This window comes from Gossypium arboreum, chromosome 9 (genome assembly GCF_025698485.1).
Source record: "Gossypium arboreum isolate Shixiya-1 chromosome 9, ASM2569848v2, whole genome shotgun sequence".
NCBI classification, from domain to species: Eukaryota; Viridiplantae; Streptophyta; class Magnoliopsida; order Malvales; family Malvaceae; genus Gossypium; species Gossypium arboreum.
The window spans coordinates 85,300,305-85,325,482 of NC_069078.1; the positions used below are offsets into that span (position 1 = coordinate 85,300,305).

At 32.0% G+C, this 25,178-nt stretch overlaps 6 protein-coding genes across 6 annotated transcripts; 1 reads left to right on the plus strand and 5 right to left on the minus strand.

Annotated features, from left to right (window-relative positions):
• Positions 1-1,266: 1,266 nt before the first annotated feature.
• Positions 1,267-2,970, minus strand: LOC108454987 (cytochrome P450 71AU50-like). Its single transcript, XM_053019490.1, has 2 exons — positions 2,269-2,970; positions 1,267-2,195 (listed from the first exon to the last, which is right to left on the minus strand). Exons 1-2 carry the CDS (start codon positions 2,953-2,955, stop codon positions 1,581-1,583), a joined length of 1,302 nt encoding a protein of 433 aa, XP_052875450.1. The 5' UTR covers positions 2,956-2,970; the 3' UTR covers positions 1,267-1,580.
• Positions 2,971-5,691: 2,721 nt separating this feature from the next.
• Positions 5,692-7,805, minus strand: LOC108456410 (cytochrome P450 71AU50-like). The gene is made up of 2 exons (XM_017754999.2): positions 6,739-7,805; positions 5,692-6,665 (listed from the first exon to the last, which is right to left on the minus strand). The coding sequence occupies exons 1-2, from the start codon at positions 7,621-7,623 to the stop codon at positions 6,051-6,053; spliced, it is 1,500 nt and encodes a 499-aa protein (XP_017610488.1). The 5' UTR covers positions 7,624-7,805; the 3' UTR covers positions 5,692-6,050.
• Positions 7,806-8,535: 730 nt separating this feature from the next.
• LOC108454988 (protein STRICTOSIDINE SYNTHASE-LIKE 10-like) lies at positions 8,536-9,707 on the plus strand. Its single transcript, XM_017753620.1, has 3 exons — positions 8,536-8,705; positions 8,837-9,100; positions 9,194-9,707. Exons 1-3 carry the CDS (start codon positions 8,536-8,538, stop codon positions 9,705-9,707), a joined length of 948 nt encoding a protein of 315 aa, XP_017609109.1.
• Positions 9,708-11,287: 1,580 nt separating this feature from the next.
• LOC108454989 (protein RALF-like 32) lies at positions 11,288-11,721 on the minus strand. The gene is made up of 2 exons (XM_017753622.1): positions 11,432-11,721; positions 11,288-11,333 (listed from the first exon to the last, which is right to left on the minus strand). The coding sequence occupies exons 1-2, from the start codon at positions 11,719-11,721 to the stop codon at positions 11,288-11,290; spliced, it is 336 nt and encodes a 111-aa protein (XP_017609111.1).
• A 6,286-nt stretch (positions 11,722-18,007) lies between these two features.
• On the minus strand, positions 18,008-19,612 carry LOC108454990 (probable glucan endo-1,3-beta-glucosidase A6). Its single transcript, XM_017753623.1, has 3 exons — positions 19,567-19,612; positions 18,138-19,442; positions 18,008-18,045 (listed from the first exon to the last, which is right to left on the minus strand). The coding sequence occupies exons 1-3, from the start codon at positions 19,610-19,612 to the stop codon at positions 18,008-18,010; spliced, it is 1,389 nt and encodes a 462-aa protein (XP_017609112.1).
• Positions 19,613-21,914: 2,302 nt separating this feature from the next.
• Positions 21,915-25,074, minus strand: LOC108454991 (receptor-like kinase TMK4). Its single transcript, XM_017753624.1, has 2 exons — positions 22,761-25,074; positions 21,915-22,444 (listed from the first exon to the last, which is right to left on the minus strand). The coding sequence occupies exons 1-2, from the start codon at positions 25,072-25,074 to the stop codon at positions 21,915-21,917; spliced, it is 2,844 nt and encodes a 947-aa protein (XP_017609113.1).
• Between the last annotated feature and the right edge of the window lie 104 nt (positions 25,075-25,178).

Genomic DNA, 25,178 nt, shown 5'->3' on the forward strand with positions numbered 1-25,178 from the left:
AAATATTTTTCAAAAACTCTAATATTATTAAGTGAAAAGTTATATTTAAATAAAAAATATTTTATTATCACTAATACCCAACTAAACTATTTTAATATTTTTTAATTTATATATTTGTATCGAGATCTACACATATCAATATTTTAATAGGAGATCAATAATTTTGGTTACCATCAGGGCACACAAATTAGAATTTTTATTTTATTAAAAATATATAATTCTCTTTTATAAAGCATATGGTTGAATAAATAATATATATTTTTGGTAGAAAAATACCTAACGCAAGCCTAAAGAAATATCAGTACCACGTTGCTTGATTTGTTATCAGAAGAGAAAGATGAATATCTTCCTCCAATAAATCCCGAACAAAAATTGGCGGTTCTTCAATGACCATCAATTGATTCAAGCCACTTTCAACTGTCATAGTTACGCAATTAATAACTTTGTTATTATTAATCTGGATGTAACTGAAATTAATCTGTTAATCTTTGGAACAATATTTATGAATAAAGAATATATTTAGCAGTAGTATTCAATTAATTTGTATATATCATTATTGGCTTGTGATAGTATTTAAATTTGAATTTGAATATTTTTTTAAATTTAAAATTTATTATTTATTAAAGTTATTTAATTTATTTTGTAAAAAAAGTTTAAATTTGGACATCAGGTATTTAAAATTAATATTTGATAATGTCTTTTTTTTTTAGGAAATATTTGATATTGTCCTGTTTTCCTTTTGGAATATTTAAAAAAAGAGAAGTAATTTTAATTTTAATTTGTTAAAGAGAATATCCAATTTATTTATTTTCATCTCTAATAAATTATAATAGCTGTGATTATATTGATGATGGTTATAGGGGTGTAATTAGGATATTGATTCTTATAAGTTATTTGAGTTTGATTTAAAAATAATTTAGAGTCGATTCGATAATAATCTAGCTGAGCTTGAGCAACTCAAGCATTGTCAAGTTGAATAGTACTCAACTCAAATGGCTCACAAGTTGTATTGAACTTTTCATTTTTAATATATATAATTGCTCTTAACATATTATTACTCTAAGCTCAATTATTGAGTTGACTTTGAGCTCTAGTTTAAATACATACAAGCTTAACCGAGCTCGAGTTGAGTAACAAGCTTTGAATTTTGAATCAAGCTTGAGTCTGATAATATATGAGCTTGGCTCGTCTCAATTATACTTCTAATTATATAGTAGATTCAAATAGGCTTATAATTTATACATATTTATTTAAAGAATAATAATATTTTATAAAAAAAATTCAAATACCAATTAACAACTTTTGAACAAGTTAAAAGGGAAAATTACATATCAATCCTCGAAAAAGGTTGACTTGGTGCTTTTATATGGTAGTGCACCCATAAGAGTTTTTAACCCCATTGAAAAAGCCAACTTCAATTGTTGAAACGTAATTCGCTAAACATCATCTAAATACAATGTTACAATGCAGTTATGAAATAAATACGCAAGGCAAAATGGATCTCACTTATTTCTACTATCCATCTAAAGGAGGCCTAAATATGATATTTTAAACGGAAGGTAAATCTGGATTTTGTATGTTTAATCCTTTAGGCGCCATGTTGGTATAGCAAGAAGATGGTTGGCTCTAGGACAAACAAGTCCAAAATCTTCACTCATATCCAACTCAATTCCCAACATACCATTAGGAAGCTTCCAATTAAAGCAATGAACCAATTGTGCCACCACAAGCCGAACCACGGTGAGACCTAATTGCATTCCGGGACAGCCTCTGCGACCGGCACCGAACGGAATTAGCTCGAAGTTGCATCCGCGAAGATCGATGTCGCTTCCAATGAATCTCTCCGGATAAAACCTTTCTGCATAAGTCCAAACCCTTTCATCCCGACCTATGGCCCATGCGTTTATGAAGATGCGTGAGTTTTTCGGTATGTGAAAGCCATCCACGGTGCAATCTTCCCTGGCTGCATGTGGGGTCAACAACGGTCCAACTGGATGTAGCCTAAAGCTTTCTTTTACAACCATGTCTAAGTATTCCAATTTCTCCAGGTCCGATTCCGTGACCATCCTTTCCATGCCTACCACGTTTTCGAGTTCCTTTTGGACTTTCTTCATCACTTGTGGATGTCTGATGAGTTCAGTCAGTGTCCAATCGATCGCAACTGCTGAAGTATCCATTGAACCTGCAAGCATGTCCTGTAAGAATAAAATTCAGTGCCTATAATGAATGATTAAGATTTGAATTATTTACCGAGATATAGAAACGTACCAAGATAATTGCTTTGATCGTGTCTCGCTCGACGCGGTACTCATTGGTTTCTTCAGATCCCATGAATCCCAACATGACATCAACAAAGTCCTTGACTCTGTTTTCATCTTTAGATCGAACATGCTCGTCGATTATCTTCTCGAAGAAGTCATCAGAATCTTTGGCAATAATTTTCATACGCTTTGTTAGTCCCTGGAGATCAAGTGCTCTAATTTGAGGAATATAATCAGCTAAGTTAAACGTAGCTGCAATCTGCATAGCCTCTCGAATCATAACTTCAAACCCCTTTTCACTAAAATCGCTACGATCATACTTCTTTCCGATGATCATCCTACACGAAATCTCGGTACTAAACGACGAGACCATAGAACTAAGATTGACAACACCAGCAGTAGCAGCCACCTCTCGAATATATTGAACACAACCATGAAGTTCTTCCATCCTCATGGATCCAAAAGAACTGACTTTGTGGTTACTAAGCAATTCCAAAGTGCACATCTTACGCATGTTGCGCCAATACGGACCGTAGGGAGAGAACACCAAGTTCTGTTGATTGTAAGAAATATGTTTGGAACAATCATGTGGGGGCCTGCTAGCGAAAACAAGGTCATGCGTCTTGAGGAATAGCTCGGCGGCTTCGGGAGAGGAAACCACAATCACCGGCATCAAGCCGAAGCGTAAGTGCATGATGGGACCATACTTCTGAGCTAATCATTGAAAATCATGGTGAGGGTTCTTCCCTATCATCAAAAGGTTTCCGATAATTGGAAGGCCTTTCGGACGGGGCGGTAACCTCTTGTTTTTAGCCATTCTTGTCCATGTCAAGGCTTGAAAGAAAAAAACAAGTCCAACAGCAACTGCAAGAAGTGTACATGCCATGTCCATGGTGGTCGTAATTTGCTGTGGTTGAGCTTGAAGACAGACAAGTTTATATTGGTTTAGAGCTTAAAGACAGACCAGTAAAACAGGCAACAAATGATAAATAATTAATATCCATTTGATTTTGTCAATCTAATAATTAGCTTAATTAATTATTAAATGCATATAATCTATCAAATGACGCATAATAAAGGTGATTTTTTTCAATTATTCTTGCATCAAATTACATTAAAAACTAAAATTTTTAAAATGACGTATAACAAAGGTAATTTTTAAAATTTTTATTAGCCTTTCAAAAATTTTAGAATTTTTATTAAGCCCTCAATTTAAAAAAATAATTAAATCCTCAAAGTTTTTGAAAATTCTTATTAAACCTTCCAAAAGTTTAAAAAAATTAAAAATTTTAACTAACTCCTAAACATAACACCAAAATCTACCACCATGTGACCCCATCCACTACCTCAATATTGTATTAAAAAAGCAATGGAAATTATATATTATATATTTTCTTCGTATTGGTTTTATCTCCTTGAATTTGGTAAAGACATGGCATAAATTATGTGTGTATAAATTTGTTCTCGCTTCATCATATTAGATTTAATTGCATTAGAGATTCTTAAAATATAATCTTCATTTTAAATTGATTTCTAAATTTTAAAATGTTCTAATTACATCTATAAACTATCGATGTTAATTAAATCATGCCCTGTAAAATCTTATATGACATAATTTAAAATGAAAGCTTTTAAAGAGAAATAAAATATTCACATAACTTTTAAATTAAAAACTAAAATAAAATAAAATTAAAAAGTGAACGATTATTTTTGTAGAAGTTCCAAAAATCTCAAAATCAACAATTTTAATAACAAAAGATTTTATTAATATAATATAAATAATTTAAAGATATTATTAAAATATCTTAAACTTTAAAAATCAATTTTAATTAGATTCATAATTTAAAAATATTTATTACAATTAACTCATCATATTAATTACATTTGTTTCTCAGTTAGAGAAGCTCAGAGAATTTGTCGCATGACTGAAATATTCAATAAATCCAACTTCTATTAAAGAAAATGTCAAAACACTTTAACGTCATTTTACTTTGGCATCCAACTTTAAAAAATAACTCATTTTAGCCTATTGTTTAATTTTTGTCTCTTTTAATTTTTAATTTTTATTTTTATCAAATCACCTTAAAATAGACATAAAAGTTAACGTTTGTTAACTTTGCTAACATGACATGCACATGAATTGCCATATGGATGATATGTCAACATTTAATTAATTTTTCAAAATTTAAAATATAATAAAAATACTTTTATAATTTTTTTTATTTTTAATAATTTTAATGATTTTTAATTTTAAAAAGAATTTTTATTTTTTTGAATTTTTAAAATTTTAAAAAAATAATTAAATGTTTATGTGTTATCTACTTGACAATCACGTTTATGCTGCACCAATGAAGTTAAAAACGTTAACATTTTTATTTATTTTAGGTGAATTGGCAAAAAAATAAATTTAAGGGCTAAAAAATAAAAAATAAAAAATAGTTAAAATGACTTTTTATAGAGTTGGAGGCCAAAAAATCAATATACCTTTTACTTTATGTCATTTTACACAAATTCGCTTTTATTAAAAATATCAAATACTTTAGGGTCATATTTATAAAAGATTAGGTTGAATTTAGATGTGCTCATGAGTCGGGTCAAACTAGATTTAAGAAAAGTAAATACAGGTCCAACCCGACCCACATTTATTTTATTTTTAGATTAATTTTTATTTAAAATTAATTTTATTAATATATATATATATATATATATATATATATATAATACACTAAATGCATTAAAGAAGATTAAAATAAAAGTTTTTAACACATTAAAAATACATTAAAAATATTTATATTAAAAAATACCATAAATATAATAAATGTTTTTATTATATTAAAAACTACTATAAATATAATAAATATTTTATTTTATTAAATGTGAACTTTTAAATTTTAAATTTGGGCTTGGTTATTTAGTTGTGTTAGTTTTTTTAAGTCTTGGACAATAGATTTAATTGTTATTGGATTAATGATTTAATATAAATATAAATATATAATTATTATTTAACATATATAATTAATATAATATTATTTTATAACATAATATTTAGGTCGGTCGAGCCCGATTCATAAGAGTTTTTAACCCTGGTTGAAAAACCCAACTTCAGTTGTTGAAACGCAATTCATTGGACACCATCCAAATACAAGGTTAAAATACAGTTGACTAGAAAATATAAACAAGGCAAAATGGATCTCGCTTATACCTAGAGCTAATCATGGGTCGGGTTGGGTCGGGCTAGTGCAAAAAATTAGACCCATTTTTTTGGTTTGGATCTAATTTGGCCCAAAAAATGGGTTTAAAATTTTGTTCAAATTTGATCCGGTAAACTAAATACATTAAAATAAATGTTTCCGACAAATTTAAAATATATTTAAAAAAATTATACTTAAATAATACTAACAAAGTTATAACTTAACAATAAAACAACAAAATAAAAACAACAAAATAGTAGTAATATATTAGTGAAATGGTAGCAAAACAACAACATAACAATAGTAAACAAAGGCAAACGACAACAGAATTTTTTTGGTCAAATTTGGGTCGGGTTGGGTTATGCCCGGGTCAAAAAAGTCTTGCCTAAGAACCGGCCCGTTTTCTAGCAAGCCTTACTTCTTATCCAAATCTACTTTTTCGAACTATATTTTTACTCAAACCTTTTCATTTTTTAAGAAAATCTTTAGACTTGAGTAAATAGCCTAACCCACGATCATATCTATTTATACTTGCTGTACATATAAAGGGGACTAAATCTGTTGTTTTAAACAAAAAGTAAAAATTGATGTTGTATGTTCAATCCTTTAGGCGCCATGTTGGTATGGCTAGAAGATGGTTGGCTCTAGGACAAACAATTCCAAACTCCTCCCTCATATCCAAGTCACTTCCCGACGTACCATTTGGAAGCTCCCAATCAAAGCAATGAACCATTTGAGCCACCACAAGCCGAACCACTGTTAAACCCAACTGCATTCCGGGGCAGCCTCTGCGACCGGCACCAAACGGGATTAGCTCGAAGTTGCGTCCGCGGAGATCGATGTCGCTTCCAATGAATCTCTCCGGATAAAACCTCTCTGCATCAGTCCAAACCCTTTCATCCCGACTTATAGCCCATGCATTTACGAAGATGCGTGCACCCTTGGGTATGTCAAAGCCATTCACCGTGAAATCTTCCCTGGATACATGCGGGATCAGCAATGGCGCTACTGGATGTAGCCTAAAGCTTTCTTTCACAACCATGTCCAAGTACTTCAATTTCTCCAAGTCTGATTCCTCGACCATCCTCCTCATGCCGATCACGTTTTTGACTTCCTTTTGGACTTTCTTCATCTCTTGTGGATGTCTGATGAGTTCGGCCAGTGTCCAATCGATCGCAGCTGCTGAAGTATCCATAGAAGCTGTAAGCATGTCCTGTAAGAATAAAATTTAGTACTTGTAATGATTAATTATTACTTGAACTATTTATCGAGATCTAGAAGAGTACCAATATAATTGCTTTGATCGTGTCTCGCTCGACACGGTACTCATCCGTTTCTTCTGATCCCATGAATCCCAACATGACATCAACAAAGTCCTTGACTCTGTTTTCGTCTTTAGATCGAACATGCTCGTCGATTATCTTCTCAAAAAAGTCATCAAAATCCTTGGCAATAATTTTCATACGCTTTGTTAGTCCCTGGAGATCAAGTGCTCTAATTTGAGGAATATAATCAGCTAAATTAATCGTAGCTCCAATTTGCATACCCTCTCGAAGCGTAGCTTTGAACCCCTTTTCACTAAAATTGTCGTGATCATACTTCTTTCCGATGATCATCCTACACGAAATATCAGTACTAAAAGACGAGACCGTGGAGCTAAGATCGACAACACCACCAGCAGTAGCCGCCTCTCGGATATATTGAACACAACCATGAAGTTCTTCCATCCTCATGGACCTGAAAGAATTGATTTTGTGGTTACTAAGCAATTCCAAGGTGCACATCTTACGCATGTTGCGCCAATACGAACCATACGGGGAGAACACCAAATTCTGCTGATTGTAACAAACAACTTTGGAACCTTCATGAGGTGGCCTGCTAGCGAAAACAAGGTCATGTGTCTTGAGGAACAGCTCGGCGGCTTCCGCGGAGGAGACAACGATCACCGGCATCAAGCCTAAGCGTAAGTGCATGATGGGACCATACTTTTGAGCTAATCGTTGAAAATCATGGTGAGGGTTTTTCCCTATCATCAAAAGGTTTCCGATAATAGGAAGGCCTTTCGGACCAGGGGGTAATCTCTTGTTTTTACCCCTTCTTGTCCATGTCAAGGCTTGAAAGAAAAAAACAAGTGTCACAGCAACTGCAAGAAGTGTACTTGCCATGTCCATGGTGGTTGGAATTTGCTGTGATTGAGGTTGAAGATAGACAAGTTTATATATATCACGGCATAGAGGTTGAAGACAGACGAGTAAAACAAGCAACAACAAAGATCAAGAAAATAAGAATTCAGATTAAATGACGTATAAATTGTTAATGTTTAAGTTCAATTATTCATCCATCAAATTTGTATAATAAGGTTTAATCCGCTGGCGGTTTGCAATTAGTGATGAAAATCAGACTTTCATCGCATTGGTTTTATCTATCATCTACCTGGATTTGATAGCAACGTGCTATGAATTAATTTTCTTCATCCTATTAATTACAAACTCTAACCTCCATCCAGATAATTTATAGTTTGATTAGGAATTTAGGATCATATTTGATCTTATTTTCCACAAATTTAATACCATTAATTTTGTTTCAACTCCTTTTAACTATTATTTTTAAAATATCAATTTAATTAAATATAAATTTAGAATTAAAGTCACTTTTAAATATCGAATAGGTCAAACCAACATAATTATTCACATAAAATATACTTTTATAATAAAATTATGAGTAGCAAACAATGGTTAAATTATAATCTAGATTAAAATTTAATAATTATAGTCATACATGGATTTCAACTCTTATTATTATTATAATATACTGATTTTGTATTGAATAATAATCCTTCATGAATAAATTTTAATGTAATTAAAGTTGGATTTGAATTAAAATTGATTTTATTTCTCTTAATTACTATATATATACACATATTCTATCTCACTTTTATTATATCATACATAATTAAGTTTCCTTGAAGTTAGTTGTTATTCGTTTCTTTAACGATGAAATCTTTTTCATTCTCCTCTTTTTTCCTTTTATTTTTCTTTGTTAATATAGCACTATCATATCAACAAGTGGATTATGATGAATCTATGTTCAGAAATTATAATCAAATTAATATTACTCAAGGTACCGGGCCTGAAAGTATAGCTTTCGATTGTAAAGGCGAAGGTCCTTACGTTGGAGTATCCGATGGAAGAGTACTTAAGTGGGAAGGATTGAAATTCGGTTGGAAAGAGTTTGCTGTTCCTTCTTCTTTTAGGTATATTTATAAATTATTCATATTAGTCCTTTCTTTTCTTTTCTTTTTTCAATTTTTATTTTTATAACTCTTAGTTTTTTTTATTGATGAATTTTAAGTTTTTTTTGTTTATTTTATTGGATTAGGATAAGGAAAATATGCGACGGCTCAACAAATCCGAATCTTGAACCAATATGCGGAAGGCCATTAGGTTTAAAATTTCATATTGAAACATGTCATCTTTATATTGCCGATGCGTACCATGGTCTTTTAGTAGTAGGACCTTATGGTGGCGTGGCTAAAAAACTTGCTACTTCAGCTGAAGGAGTTCTGTTTAAATTCACAAACGGATTAGATATTGATACTAAGACTGGAATGGTCTATTTTACGGATAGTAGTACCGTCATTCAAAGAAGGTAATTTTATATATTCTATGTTTATCATTATTAATTAAATTTGTTTTACAAATTTTATTTTATATTAAATAAGTTATTTTTATGATTGTGTAGGAATGTTGATTCTTTGTTAAGGTCCCTTGATCAAACAGGAAGGTTGTTAAAATACAATCCTTACACCAAAGAAGTATCTGTGATATATAAAGGTTTAGTTTTCCCTAATGGGGTTGCCTTGAGTAAGAACAATTCATTCCTTTTAGTGGCCGAATCAACTAGAATGCGAATTTTGAAATTTAATGTCGAGAGTGAAGCAAAAGCTAAAAACATGACAAAAGTATTTGCTGACCCAGAAGTATTTGCCGTATTACCTAAAGTGCCGGATAACATCAAGAGAAATAAAGACGGTGACTTTTGGGTGGCTTTAAATACTGGAAGATCGGAAAGTATTCAATCGGATGCTCCAGACCCAATCGGTATCAAGTATAACGAAGAAGGCACGGTTCTGAAACGTTTGGATGGACACAATGGAATGATCTTCAACTCTATTAGTGAAGTTAAAGAGTATAACCATAGATTATATATAGGTTCTATCACTAAACCTTATGTCGGCATCCTAAATGACTATTAGGATCGATTTTGTTAGGTAAAACTTTTTAAATTTTTTTATTTGCTACAATTAGAATTTAGGAAAGGGGATTTTTTTTTAATTTTTAATTTTGCTACAACTAAAATTTAGGAAAGGGATGTTAATACATTTTAGGATTACAACTTTTTATCATATTATTTGTTTTTATTTTATTTTAAATTTATTATGGTTTGATGTATTAATTCTATTTGTGTTTATTTTAAATTTATTATGGTATGATCTCTTAATAAAGTATGAAATTAGAGAAATAACGTGGCATGAATGACAAACTGAAGAACAAAGTAATTGGACATTATATTAATAAAGTGTCACAATTACTAGGAAAAAATAATATTGTGTCCATTTGGGTTTTATAAATAGAAAGAATATTCACTATAATGTACAAGTCTTTGAAAATAAAATTAAAGGTATAATAGCATAAATAACCCCCAGTACCTTTCAGAATGGTCCCTGTGTCAAAATTTTGATTCTTGTCAGAATTCCATTGATTGCTAAATCAAATGCATCATGAATGGTCTCTGATATAGACGTGGGATCACCATAAACATTCCTTGGAATCAAGTTTATGCCCTCTTCTCTCATTGCCGATTGTTCATCCTTTGAAACTTGAAGCAATTTGATATGTTTTTGCATGATTTTACTTAAAGGAATCTGAAATTTTAATCAAAATATGGGGCTTGAAAGTACAGCTTTTAATTGTAAAGGTGAAAGTTTTATATTGAAGTATCCGATAGAAAATTATTCATATTACTCCTTTCCTTTTTTCAAACTTCTATTTTTACAACTCAAGGTTTTTTTTTTTTTATTGATGAGTTTTTATTATTATTTATTTTTGTTTCTTTGTTGGATTAGGATAAGAGAATTATGGGACGATTTGATAGATTTAAAATTTACATGCATTATAAATATAATTATATTAATAAATTTAATAATTAGATCATTAAAATATTAATCGACGCAAAAAAAAAATATGAAAGGACATAAAACTACTTCACTTTTACATTATAATTATGTTTATTGATGCAATGGGCTTGAAAATAGAAATGATTTTTTAGAAAGTTAAAGGGTTTGAAAAGTTATTTTAGAATTTTATGAAAATTTTAATTTTTAAACATAATTTTATAATTTTAAAGAATAAAGTAATGAAATTTCATATTTTTTTAATAACATTTTGATATTTTAGTATTTTATAAAATTTTAAATTTAACCTAACTCAGCTTAGGTTAATTTTTAAGGATTTTATGTTTTTTTACATAGTTATAATTTAGAAAATATTTTTATAGTTTAAAAATAATTAATTAATTTTCTGAAAATTTAAGAAATTTTTTTGTTTTTAAATTTTAATTTTTTTCAAAATTATCATTAAAGACAGTAGTAAAAGGACCAAATGAATATTTTCACAGGGTCAAATTAGATAAATATTATAATTTAGTGACATTATTATCGTTTACCCTATTTTTAATATTTGATTTAATGTACATATAAAGTTAAGTACATTACTGTGACAATGTCGGTGGGAAAATTAAAAGAAAAAAAAAAGAGAGCCAATATTGTAGCTTAATTCACTGGATCACTCCATCAATCTCAATCTTATTACATGGATCAATGCTGAATGGAAGGAACTTCATACATAAGAAGAAGAAAGAAACCACACAAACCTACAGTGCATTATTGTTGTTGATGATGACATTGGTCAATGCCTGCACCTGTAAATCGAAGAGCAACCTCTCGTGTATCGATTTGACGATTGAGGAAGACAAGTAATGCTGTAAGGCTTAGCTGATCCAGCCGAACTATCACCGCAGGCCGGTAAATCGCGTCTGATAGCTCCGTAACTGATGCTATTACCCCAAAGAACCCTTCGATGAGACTCGGATTCGATTACGAGTTCCTCATTGATGTCGCCACCACTGCATGAATCTGCAATTGAACCATCACATAGTCTGTTATCAGCAACAACCCTGTAATTGGAGCTAAGTTCTTGAAGCAACAGCATTAGTGCAAGTAAATAAGACATTGAATAAATCAACTTTTTTTAAGTTGGGATGAAAAGAAATTTTGTTTTCAAGCTTGGGTTTTAGCTTTTGTAGACACTTTCCGATCTTATGTAAGATTCGGAATTACATTTCTAGAGTTGAAAAATGGACAAAGTGGTGACCACCAATGATAGAACTGTTATTTTCTCTTTGTCCTCAAATATAAAAACCTACAAATGACCTCGTGAATTGTATTGTGGTAAAGTTGTTTTTTTTTTCCCAAAAATATTATGTATTGTAGTTAATTGATTTGGGATTTAGTTTTATTTGGTCTCTTCACGAAAATTTATATACTAAAAATAATAAATTTATTTGTTGGGAATAGATTTAAAGAACCGAAAGCTTAATATTTTATAAAGGTCAAGCCTTTTATCCTTAAAATGAAATAATCTGTCACTTGATACATACTATTTCAATACCATTAACTATGAATTTATGGAATTTGATTTAATTCTTTTTATGATAAGTGAACAATAAAATACAACTTAAATTTTTTAAGAAAATTTAATTTTAAAACTTGAATTGAGTAATTTCATTTTCATCCCTTAAAACACGTATTTATAGTATTTAAGAGGTTGTTGAATCTTTAAGTCAATTTGAAAAGTAAGAAAATTTTGATAAAAAAAAATTAGGCAAAAAAAATAAGTTTAGGTAAAAAAGAAAAAAAATAAGACCTATTGAGAAACCAATCCGGTCTCAGGTTAGAGATCCGATGGGAACTGGGTTGGTGATATGAGGGTTCGAAAGGGATCAGGAGAAGAGTATTGAGTTATGTGATGTGTTTACTGAGTTCCTATATTTTTTATGGAGTTTCCATTATTAGAGTTTTGTTATAGGTCGGGAGTTCCTGTTTGACCTGGATTTTTATAATGTATCGAAATTATTAAACTCTTCTAAGACTCACTAAGGACAATAAAAGTGTATGTGTATATGTAATAATATGAGAAATTAAAAATAAAAATGAACATGTGAATTTAGTGTTAAATGATATATGTAAATTAAGTGTTTATGTTATGTTAGTAAAATGAGAGAAAAATTTTGATATATCAATGTAAAAGTTGATTAGTAATAATATATGTTAAAGTGAAAATTATAAATTATAAATTAATTTAAATGAAAAAATTGTGTGAATAAATATTACTAAAATTAATTAAAGTTTATATATATAAAATGTGAGATTGAATTCAATTGTGTACTTACTAAACTATTCACATAGTTTAACGCGTTTTTTTTTAAACGCATAGGTAATTTGGAAAGAACCGAAGATTACTGCTTTAGTTCAGACTTTAGTTTGACATGTACTTATGTAATACCTTGAAAATTTTTACAGTAAGATATTATCCTTGATATAGTAAAATAAGGAAATAAAGTGACAACAAGGGAAATTTTGAGTTATGTCAATATTGAGAAGTATATTATGATATATTAATTCAAGAAAGGACTAAATTGTAAAAGTGAGAAAAGTTTTGTTGCACAAGGGTAAATACTCAAAATTTGAGGGGTTAAAGTGTAAATATGAAAAAGTTGAAGGACCAATAGTGTAAATATTTTAAGAGTGGAATGATCTAGAAACTAAGGAAAATGGATGAATTAGGACCAAATTGAATAGGTGAAGAGCTATGAGGGACTAAATTGTAATTTTACCAAATTAATTGATGACTCAAGGATGGAATTTTAAAAGATAATGAAAGGCAAAATGGTCAATTAGAAGAGAGAGAAATCTAGAAAGTAATGATGATGTTGATGATATTTTATGATTATTTAATTAGATATATATTATTTTAATGAGATATTTTATTATTTTATTATTATTTTATTATTATTTCATTATTATTTTATTATTAATTATTTAGTATAAAAGGAAGGAAAGATGAAGAATTTTCATCATTTTTCCATGCATGCAACCAACATTAGAAGAGAAGGAAAAGAAATAAATTTTCTTTTCTTTATAATTTGGTCTTTCCACCAAAAATTCACCATTTTCACCTAGAAATCAAAAGAATTTCCATAGCTACTAAGAGAGAAAAATGTTAAGGAGACCATGGAGAGTTAGAATATCAAGTTGGATTCAAGAAATAGAAGCTGAAGGAGAGAGAAAATCAAGTTAGAGATTAGTATCAATAGAACAAGGTAAGTATATCAAGATTTCAATATGTTTTAAGTTTGTTATTATTGACAAAGCATGGAAATAATGTTATAGTAGAGTTTTCTTACATAAGGTCCTATATTCTTGATATGTTAGTGAAGAGAAAATAAGAGAAAGTGATAAGAAATGGTGTAGAAAAAGAAAATAAGGGTGTTATAACATGGTAATTAATATCTTGTACTAAAATAGTTTTGGACAGCAGCAGTAGTCTAACTTTGAAAAATCATCAAAATTGTAGAAATCTAATTATAGGATGAATAAAATATGAAATTAAAGCTTATTAATTCTAGTTTCTTATAGAAGAAATTATGTAAGCAATGGAATTGTAAATTATGAGATATGATGAATTTTGTGAGATAGGGTCAGAATGATTTCGAGTTCCCCTATTCTGATTTTGTAAAATCATAAAAAATTGGATAAAAATAATTAGGGGCTTAAATTTATATGTTTAGAATCCTGAATGAGTCTATTTTCAATAGAAACAAATGAGAATATCATTCGAATTCCGTACGAGGAGATAATTAATTTTTAGTGAAAAAGAGCTAGAACTGTCAGACAGCAAAACAGGGGTAGATTTAAAGAATAAAATGTACTTATTGGCTAAACAAAAAATTCTGAAAATTTTATGGTAAGAAGATATATGAGTCTAGTTTCAGGAAAAATTATCGGATCTTAATTTGGAGTTCTATAGCTCCATATATAAATAATTTAGTGACTATAACGCAGATAGACAGCTTGAATATTCATAAAAGTAAATAATAAAAACTATGGATAATGTTACTTACAAGTGTGTTATCTACATTAAGGATGTGGAATGGAGAGGAGGAGGAGGAAAAATATGTATGAATATTCATCTAGCATGGCTAATTTGTATATTTTAGGCTCAGGGGCTAAATTGAATAAAAGTAAAACTTTATGGGCAATTTTGTAAAAATTTCAGAAATGACCAAATTGCATGAAATGGATTATTTCATTATTTAAATTACAAAATTGAATGAAATTACTAATTTAGTTCAAGATCGGGGGAAAACATGTTTTAGGGATTAAATTGAAAAGTGTTGAAATTATGGAAAATTCTGATATTTTATAGAATTCATGGACTGTTATCAATTCATATGAGAATAATAGCTGGAAATAAGGATTAAATTGCAAGAATTTTATTTTCCTGATCCTAAGGATGAAATCATCATTAATTAAAAGTTTAGGGGCAAAATTGTAATTTTGCTTAGAGCATTAATTAAATGTATTAGAATATGAAATGAATGAAAATGATGATCAAATTTATTTATAAAGATCCGGATAACTCAAATATGAGACTTGATCGTGGAAAAGAAAAGATATCGAATTAATGAAATTATAAACAAAAACAAGCAATGAAGTAAGTTCGTGTAACTTGAATTATATTCTTAAATGCTTGAGATTGTATGTTATTGATGTGAATATGATTTGAATGTTCATTGTATGAAAATTAATGAAACATTGATATATTTGATAAAAAGGGGAAGAAATCTAAGGAAATTTCGATGGATCTCTGAAAAGGAATTGACGGTAAAAAAGATCTAGCCCGGACTGGTGATCCTATTCTGATATAGCCCTCCCGAAGAATACGCGTAAAATGGATTTAGCCTGGACGGGTAATCCAAATTAGGGTCTGAATTTAGCCTGGACTGGTAATTCAGATCCAAGCTCATTAGAGTAATTGTCGTTGCAGGGGATTTAGCCTAGACTGGTAATCCCGACAATACTCTATGAGTTTATATTACAGGGGATTTACCCTGGACTGGTAATCCCGCTGTAAGGATGAGGTTCGCGGGAGTGTGCTATCTGAAATGAAATGTGTAAGGCCATGGTTGAAAGATACCATGGCAACATGATTAGAAATGTGTAAGACCATGGTTGAAAGATACCATGGCAACATGATATAAAATGTGTAAGACCATGGTTGAAAGATACCATGGCAACATGATATGAAATGTGTAAGACCATGGTTGAAAGATACCATGGCAACGTGACATGAAAGAATAAGACCATGGTTGAAAGATACCATGGCAACCTGATATGAAATGTGTAAGACCATGGTTGAAAGATACCATGGCAACATGATATGAAATGTGTAAGACCATGGTTGAAAGATACCATGGCAACGTGACATGAAAGAATAAGACCATGGTTGAAAGATACCATGGCAACATGATATGAAATGTCCAAGACCATGCTTAAAAGATACCATGGCAACCTGATATGAAATGTGTAAGACCATGGTTGAAAGATATCATGGCAACCTGATATGAAATGTGTAAGACCATGGTTGAAAGATACCATGGCAACATGACAGAAAATGAGTAAGACCATAGTTGAAAGACACTATGACATCATGTCAAACATAAATAAGACCGTGGATGGGAGACGCTATGACATCTGTTGAACAATTGATATTCAGGTAATATGTATCAGATGACGAATGATTATATGAAATGATTATGTGAAATGTTTACAAGAACTGGTCATATGGAAATATATGTACAAAATAGTTGTATGAAATAATTATGAAGATAGATAAACGAAATAAGTATAAGTACATGGAATATAATTTATGTTAAGATATAAGCTATTACGCATCGGAATAAATATACATAAAATATATGGAAATGATGGAGCATGAAATATTGATATAATGAAATGAATGATATATGCTTATGAAGAAACGGTAAGAGCATGATATGTTTCATGACATGTACATATATGCTTATCTTTGATATGCTGATACAAGAAAATTATGTAAGATGAGACTATTATTAAACTCAAGTGAGATATGTTGAGAAAATAGATATATCAATGTTGAATTTATATGAGATATGTGCAAGTATACTAACAATGTTGCTGTTTGATGCTTATACAAGTGCCAAACTGTTGATTGAATGGTAATATATTTATTTATATGATGCATTGAATCAGTAAGTATTTTAAATTTTTTTTTAAGTGATCTACATATGGTAGTAATGTTCTGAAACCCTGTTCTGGCAGTGGACACGGGTTAGGGGTGTTACAACTTAAGTTTATTAGTAAAAAAAAAATGTAAATTATATGTGAATAATAGTGTTTTGTTTTATAAATTACCTTGAATATAATGAAATAAGAATATTTAAAAGTAATGAATTTGATGTTTAAATGTAACACCTTTAATTTGAATCGGGTAAAATATCTGATAACACCATGTTAAAAGAGATAACTCTTAGCTTTCAACCTTCCTTAACGAAATGTCATCGGATACTTGGGTAATTAGTAAACATGATCTCTTGAACTATTCAGCTTTTAGTATAAACCAAGGCAATGATAATCACATAGCTTCTAGTTTGAGCTTCTATTAGCCGTTCCACATTTTGTAAGGATATTATATATGCAATATTTGTAAAACCATATACCATGCAGTAATATACATTTTATTGTTAATGCATTGTTCATGCAATGAGTTAGATTAAATTGTAAAAATATGTTATTTAGCCAACCCAAGCACATGATCTTATAGATCAAATCATCAAACAAATTTGTAATTCGGGTTTAATATTTTTATTTTAATGTAGACATGTTCAAGAATCAAATTATCTGTTCAAACTCAAAAATTTATATAAAACAAAAGATTCGTTTAAAATATGGGCAAAGCTTGAACTTCTATATTTGAAACTAAAGCTCAACTCAGTTTACTCTAAAGTTGATAATATGATTTATTTTATTTTATTTTATTTTATTTTAAGTAGGCTCAAAAGTCCAACTTTTTTATTGCAATGGGCAAAGACTTGGTTGAATTTATGAAGGTAAAAAATATGAGGAGGTATTTAAAGGGTTGACTCTCCTTTCTTAATTTCTATGTTTAATCATTATTATTAAGTTGAGTTTTAGGATTCATCTGCACAACTTTAGAAATTGGGATTTAAATAAAATCTATCTTCATAACAAGCAATTCCCTCTTGTAGTTAGAAAATTACTGTTATTCCCTTAGAAAAATATGAGCTAACAACCAACATTAAGACCAATTTTCCTCCTAGGATTAATTAACTCCCAACAGCTCTTTTTAATTCCATGCCAGAAACCTTAAGCTTTCTTCACACAGTCACACTTGGGAAATTGCAGCGTCCACGACCTGCTAAAAAAAACAATCAATCAGTTAATAATGGGATTCTAGCAACAGTCAAAAACCAACCCGTCAGTGACCAGAATTGATCGAGAACTTACTCGGGTCTACGGTTGTTTCTCGAGCTAATCCATTGAAGCTGCAAATTGCTCCCTGGCTTCGAAACTTGGCCCAGTATGAACTAAATGCGTAACTTGCATGCCAAACCACTGATACTGGCTCATAACAATCTTTTCCAGGAGCCAATGCTGCACAAGTTTCATTATCAATGCTGCAAACATTTGACAATGCGGCTGGCAAGCTCATTTCATTGACCCATGGAGCCACTTCACACCAAAGTTTCCCCTTGTAAGGTACATTGTTTACGGCCGGTGGTAGCGGTTTGTACTCGGAGATCTTCCGGTTCCCGGTGAGATCGATTTCATAAACCGGGGTTCCGTTAGTGTGTAGCATGCCCCAATGCCTTTCTGTTTCTGGACCTATTTTTCGGTTTTCGTCATATAAGGAAGAAATGAATGTTGGTATGATTAAACTAGGACTTTTCGGGGTCCCTAATGGCTGTTTCGATGTCATTTTTCGGATGAGATTTCGGTTATAAGTGGCTGCATTGTAAATGTTTGCCCCAACTTGATCGATATCACCTGCGGTAGGCCAACCGGTTCTTGATATTGCTAGTCGGATATTCCGGAAGCCGAGCTTTTCGATAGCAAATGTGACTGAATCGAGCAGTTGGTCTAGGAGATTTGTGTAGACTAAACCACTGCCAGGGTCAGTATGCGTTATGTTACCTTCGAAAAGCGCAAAATCTAAGCTGATGTTCGTTGGATTAGCAGACCATGCAAAATAAGGGTAAACATCTACGAAAACAACTGATTTCGTTCCGTTCACGAATTTCAGCAACTTTGGCATCACGGAATCTGAAATATCAGACTGAAACGTACTGTTCGATGGCGGAAACCTTGTCTGCACCACGTCCATTCCTAACGTCGTAGAGACCTTGACATTTTTAACACCATGAGCAGTCAGGGCACTCTTAATCCCACGCATTGCAGGCACAAGGCTCTGCTCCATTGTCCCATTGACATCCATGTTGGAGTTGACGACTCGATCCCCGACCAACACGAACCGGATCATGGTATCCGGATAGTGAGGCAGGATGTTGTTTCGTACCCATTGTTCGGCCATGGAATCGTTCGAACCAATTCGGATTATATCATCGTTAGGAACCGTAACGGCGACATGGATCTTGGTTCCTGACAAGAGTGTCAATATTTCAGGGTTGGAATCATTGAGCTTTATTTGGCCAACTTTAATGGATTTCATGATCTGAATTGATTCATATGGCGATGGCAAATTGTCCCCTTCTCGACCATAGTTTACTCCAATCTTGCCCGACATTTCTGCCACTGTTAATTAAAAGCAAAAAAAAGAAACCAGCTGAAATAACACTGTTGATATATGCATACACACACATATATAACATACATACATATAACATACATGCATTTTGTATGGGATTTAAGGACTTACAAGAAACAACAAGAAGAGAAGAGAAGAGGAGAGGTAGAAGAGCCATTAGTGATGAAGAAGCTTTTTTTCAATTGTATAATGTAATGATTTGCCCTAAAAGTGCTCGGCTTTTAAAGAGAAGAGAGGCAAGTCCCCACGCCCCAAGAACATGGGATGAATTAAGTAGAAAGTAGCAAAGATCGCTCCATAATCAATCCGATTATTGTATTTTATGTTATACAAATGTACAATAAATTTCAAAAAAATAAAAAATTTATATACACACCAAAAATAAATATATTTTTGAACCCAGAAATTATTTTTAATATCAATTTTATATATAAAACTTTTGAGATATAAATATATATAGCACCTATGGTAAAAGTTAAAGGTGGGTATATTAATTTGTCAAACAAAAGCTAAAGATTATGAAGTTAAAAGTAAAAATGGGGTGTTCTTGTCTCATTGATATAATATATATGCATTAATTATTTGGCATTTAAAGCAAGCCAGTTTGCCAAGGTTGGAAGTTAAAGATTTCTTCTTGAATGTCTTTTGAGTGCCATTTATAAAATCAAACATAAACTTGGATTAAATAACTTTATGTTCCATTCCACACCATGATTGAGGTTTAAAAACAAGACCAAATTAAGGTTCGACTCTTTCAGATCTTTGGTTTTCGTATTATGGATTGACTTGTGATTTCCTAAACCCAATTTTAGGACTAATATCAATAAATAAAAATGGTTGAATTATAAGTTGCAAAATCCCACTCTCTTTTAAATTTATTTCTATATTCAAAAAGTAATCCATTTTATGTGTTTCAAGAAAGGGAAATAATAATTTTTTACCGTGAAAATCGATTTGAAAAAAAACTTTTTATCATCTTAAATGGAATTTTATAGAGTAAGTTTTACGACCAATATATTAATCTCATTTTAAGTTGTGTCTCTTTCTAAAAGATGTCTTTTCTTATTAATAGTGGTAAATTTGATAGTTTTCAACCTTTTAGCTAGAGAAATAAGCAGAGTGACCCATAATTCCGTATTTATTTATTCTTTTTATAAAATACCTTCGCCTCATGATTTAATATGTCTATCACTATAAGGTTTGTTTTTCCTTGAAATACTCAAAAATATTTTAGATTTATCTCACGTTTTTTTATCAATGACATCATTATTTTTGTTAAAGCTGACAAGACGTATCCGTTAATTTTATAAAAAAAATCTTTAATAATTTCTATTTTAAATCAAGTAAGAAGGTTAGTCTTCAAAATAAAAAATCTTCTCTCACCCAACGTTTCTTGTGATAAAAAAACTTTGGATCACTAATTTTCTTGGTATTCAAAACTTAAGGATTGGAAAGCCAACATGTTCTCCCTAGTTGGTAGACTTGTTCTCATTAAATCTATTATAGTTAGTCATTTCCTTTTATTTTATGCAATGTTGATGTAATTTTCTTTGAAGTGGATCTAAATTTAGTACTAAATTCCATATAGTAATTTGGCACAAAATTTAAAAGAGATAGGGGCTTAATATTAGACAAATGAGAAATTTGTTAAATTATATCGAATATTCATTTCTAAACAAAATAAAATGATTTCTTAAATTAAACTTCTAAAAATCTAAATATTTAAACAATTCTACACTTCTCACCTCTCTTCCATTACTTGTAAAGCTATTATGAGTGGCCGACATGTTATAGATCATTGAGAAAAATCTCATATCTCACTCTCACTCAAGTGAGATGGCTTCTTTCTTCCGTTGGATGGCCGGCATAAGTTGAATGCTAATGGATCTTCTTATTAAGACTTGAGTGGTGCCGATGCCATCACCTGCGACCACTGTGGTAATTGGGTTGTGGAATCTTATTTGTTTTAGTGGCCATACTACCAACATGGTTGTTGAACCACAGGCTCTTGAACATGTACTCTCCTTTGCTACGCAAATGAGTATTGATAATATTGTTGTTGAGCTTATGCCGATGCTATCATTAATCTATGTACTAGAAAACAAAACGTAAGTTGGGAACCAAACAAATATATGGTTTGAACAAAACTGAAAACAATAATCAAACATTACAATAACAAATGTTAAAAGATTACAATTCTTCTCTACTTTCAATTGCTCCACCAAACAAAAAATAGGGTTAACTAATTTTGAAGAATTTAATGAAAAAAAATAGCTCTATTGGCTTAGTTTTAGCACAACAAATTGAATCAATAAATATATGTATGTGACCACATAATAATATTTTGCTACCAACTCAACAGCAAGCTCGCAAACATGGCGTTTTTTCACATTCCCTCATGGTGTTTTTTCAACAGTCCGTACCTCTTTAAAAAGCCATTCCGGGTTGTTCAATATCCATCACCGTGTATCGTTCGAGCTCAACGTGTGCTGCGGTTCCGATGTTCTTGGCGAGATGCTTGACTGTGTCCCGTAACGTGACGTTGTATCACCGAACGTCGTCGAACTCCCTTCGGTTGTTTGCCATCTTTGTAGAGCCTGAGAGAGGCTCATATCGAGGTCAATGCCTACGGTTTCATCTTCCTCTTGGTTCGTCGGTTTCCATTGCTGAACAAATGGGCTCAGCACGTTGACTGCATGGCTCATGTCGGGTCTCTGAGATGGCTCACGAAGTGTGCAGTGACCGGCTAGCTCAGCCACCTTGAAGATGCTCGCCAATGTCTCACGGTCCTCATCGTTGTCCGCGTTACATTTGATTGTTTCGTCGAGGTTTTTCGGGATTTCATCTTTATTGATTAGTATTCTGCGGAACCATGTCACTAAATGCGCTTCAGGTAAGGTTTCATCTAAAGCTTTTCTACCTGTGATTAGCTCCATTAATACCACTCCAAATGCATACACATCCACCTTAGTAGTCACCCTTCCAGTTGCTGTTAAGATTTAAGAAAAAAAATCAAAAGAAAAAACAAAGGACACATTTGTTCATAAACCCTTTTTAGCATTTATCAAACAACAAACGGCCATAAATATCATATCATTCCCTTACTGATACACTATGTTATTCCGACTCTTCGTACTTTCGTAAAGTACTAATATCCTATGCATATGTGAATATGATTTCCCGATATGATCTTCTAAAACTATTTAGTTGTACACCTATACTAACATTATTCTATACTAATAGAAAATCGAATATACTCGTATCCAACATTCACTTAAAACAAATTGAAGGAAGGATCCACATACTAGCATATTCAGGAGCAAGATAACCAAATGTGCCAGCCAATCTTGTCTCCACAGAGTGTTTGCCATCAGGTGCATTTCTAACCAGTCCAAAATCAGCAACTTTAGCCCTCATATCATCCCCAAGAAGTATGTTTGAAGGCTTCAAATCCCTGTGAATGAAACTTTGTTGAGCCAAAGAATGCAAATATTCCACCCCTCTAGCAACATCCAATGCAATAGTGAGCCTTTGCTTCCATGTGAGCGGCGAACCGCTGATCCGTCGGAAGAGATGCTGACTAAGGGTACCACGAGGCATGTACTCATAAACCAAAAGCCTCTCATTACCATTGATACAATAACCTAAAAGAGCAACCAAATGCCTATGCCTAACCTTTGAAAGCACTGCAATTTCAGCTTGGAACTCAGACATTCCTTTAGTACCTTTACCAACACATTCCATCCTTTTGACTGCAATTTGTGTCTCATCATGCAATACACCTTTATAAACAATCCCAAATCCACCTTTCCCTAATATATTAGCTTCACTGAAATTATCAGTCACTTCTCTTAAAACCTCAATGGAGACCACAATATTCCCACCATCAAACTCTTGTTGATTGCTTTGAACATTAGTGGTTTGGCTTTGGTTTTTACTGTTGTTCTTTCCAACACTCACTGCTACACTCTTAAAAATTCCTTTCTCAGTATCATTGTTCTTCTTCATCTTCCCACGTTTCTCATTTTTCTTTTTCATTACATATTTGTAAGAAACAAAGGAGATTATAGCAAATAAAACCACTGCACCAATAGCAAAGCCGACAATAATACCCTTGAGAGTCTTACCTTTGACAATGCCACTAGAGTTTCCAGAGCTTCCATCACTAGAACTTGAATTTCCTCCACCAGAACTTGAAGTTCCTCCACTAGAAACACTAGGACTACCGGAACTACCACCAGGAGGACTATAAACAACTTGTTTTCCAAGTAAGCTATTCCCTGTATGAACAAATTTCACTGAACTAGAAAATTTTGGTATATCTCCACTGAGATTATTGTTGGACACATCAAAAAGCTGTAAATAAGTTAACTTAGTGAGACTATCAGGGATTGGACCAGATAACTTATTATCATTCAAATTCAGATTCTTCAACTCCTTGAGTCCCCCAAATGAAGGAGAAATCCTCCCAAACAAACCTTTTTTGGCAAGGTTCACTGTAATAACATTCTTTTGTACATCACAAGTAACAAAAGACATTTTACAAGCATCATTTCCTTTCCAACTATCAGAAAGCAAAATTGGGTACCCAAAACCACCCGCTATTTCAATCATTGTCGAAACTTGAGGATCACAAGGAGCCCCATTGCTATTACAGAAATTATTGCTTCCATTGATAGCAACTCTCAAAACTGAGCTAGGAAACTTTGGGAAAGGGCCTTGTAATTTATTATTATTCAATGAAACATTCTTCAAACTCGAAAGGTTAAACAAGGATTTCGGAACTGGCCCTGTTAATTGGTTATCTCGAATCTGAAGATCGAACAGGTTTTTACATTTAGCCAAATCTGGGATCGGACCAGTAAACATGTTGACATGAACCCAAGCTTGAGCCAACTCTGTCATGCTGGATAAAACATCTAAAGTCCCCGTGAAACCAAACCCAGTATTTTGATTATTGATCCATAAGTTTTGAATCATGGAACCACCTAATGAAGCTGGTAATGTACCGTTCAGATTGTTGTATGATGCCCTTAAACTTTGTAAACTGCTTAAAGATCCGAATATGTCAGGCAAGGTACCATATATATTGGTATTCCCTAGTCCAAGCTCGACCAGGGTTGTCAATTTAGATATATTCGGGAAACTCCATGGACTTAGCTTCGGGTTTTCACTCAAACTCAGCGTTTGAATGCTTGATAAGCCAGCGAATGCATCGGGGGTGATCGAAGTGAAGGCATTGAAATCAAGGAAAAGCTTTTGTAAGTTGGATAATTTGCCGAACGATGGGATGTTCCCCGATATGGAATTGCGTTGAAGTGACACGCTTCGGAGCTCGGACAAGGTGGAGATTTCCGGTGACAGGGTACCCGACACTGATTTAGATGCCAAACTGATGTAAGTGATACGGTTGGATTTATCACAACTTAGGCCTTGCCAGCTACAATAATTGTTTGCCGTGGAGGTCGACCACCCTTTGGGAGTGGGTTTGAAGGCTGCAGCTATCTTCAAAATGGCAGCACTGTCGTCCCCGGCGGAAGCTATGACGGCCGAGATGATAAGGAGATGGAGGAGGAGGTGATGACGGTGACGGTGGTGGTGGTGGTTCGGTATTTCCATTTTTTTAGCGATGAAAAAAAAAACTGAAAAAACTGGCTATAATGAAATGAACAAAGTAACAAACAGTGCTTTTACGTTCCAGAGAATAGAAAAGGAATTTTTAT

What these genes read in the sequence shown, in the direction of transcription:
- LOC108454988 (XM_017753620.1), top strand. Translation starts at nt 8,536, where the DNA reads ATGTTCAGAAATTATAATCAAATTAATATTACTCAAGGTACCGGGCCT. An exon ending in GCTGTTCCTTCTTCTTTTAG is followed by an intron (nt 8,706 to 8,836) that starts GTATATTTATAA and finishes GATTAGGATAAG; the next exon opens with GAAAATATGCGACGGCTCAA. An exon ending in AGTACCGTCATTCAAAGAAG is followed by an intron (nt 9,101 to 9,193) that starts GTAATTTTATAT and finishes ATGATTGTGTAG; the next exon opens with GAATGTTGATTCTTTGTTAA.
- LOC108454989 (XM_017753622.1), bottom strand. Translation starts at nt 11,721, where the DNA reads ATGCTGTTGCTTCAAGAACTTAGCTCCAATTACAGGGTTGTTGCTGAT. An exon ending in GGTTGCTCTTCGATTTACAG is followed by an intron (nt 11,334 to 11,431) that starts GTGCAGGCATTG and finishes CCTTCCATTCAG; the next exon opens with CATTGATCCATGTAATAAGA.
- LOC108456410 (XM_017754999.2), bottom strand. Translation starts at nt 7,623, where the DNA reads ATGGACATGGCAAGTACACTTCTTGCAGTTGCTGTGACACTTGTTTTT. An exon ending in CGATCAAAGCAATTATATTG is followed by an intron (nt 6,666 to 6,738) that starts GTACTCTTCTAG and finishes TTATTCTTACAG; the next exon opens with GACATGCTTACAGCTTCTAT.
- LOC108454991 (XM_017753624.1), bottom strand. Translation starts at nt 25,074, where the DNA reads ATGGAAATACCGAACCACCACCACCACCGTCACCGTCATCACCTCCTC. An exon ending in TCTTGCTCCTGAATATGCTA is followed by an intron (nt 22,445 to 22,760) that starts GTATGTGGATCC and finishes AAATCTTAACAG; the next exon opens with CAACTGGAAGGGTGACTACT.
- LOC108454990 (XM_017753623.1), bottom strand. Translation starts at nt 19,612, where the DNA reads ATGGCTCTTCTACCTCTCCTCTTCTCTTCTCTTCTTGTTGTTTCTT. An exon ending in TTCTCTTCTTGTTGTTTCTT is followed by an intron (nt 19,443 to 19,566) that starts GTAAGTCCTTAA and finishes TTTAATTAACAG; the next exon opens with TGGCAGAAATGTCGGGCAAG. An exon ending in AGAAACAACCGTAGACCCGA is followed by an intron (nt 18,046 to 18,137) that starts GTAAGTTCTCGA and finishes TTTTTTTAGCAG; the next exon opens with GTCGTGGACGCTGCAATTTC.
- LOC108454987 (XM_053019490.1), bottom strand. Translation starts at nt 2,955, where the DNA reads ATGCACTTACGCTTCGGCTTGATGCCGGTGATTGTGGTTTCCTCTCCC. An exon ending in CGATCAAAGCAATTATCTTG is followed by an intron (nt 2,196 to 2,268) that starts GTACGTTTCTAT and finishes TTATTCTTACAG; the next exon opens with GACATGCTTGCAGGTTCAAT.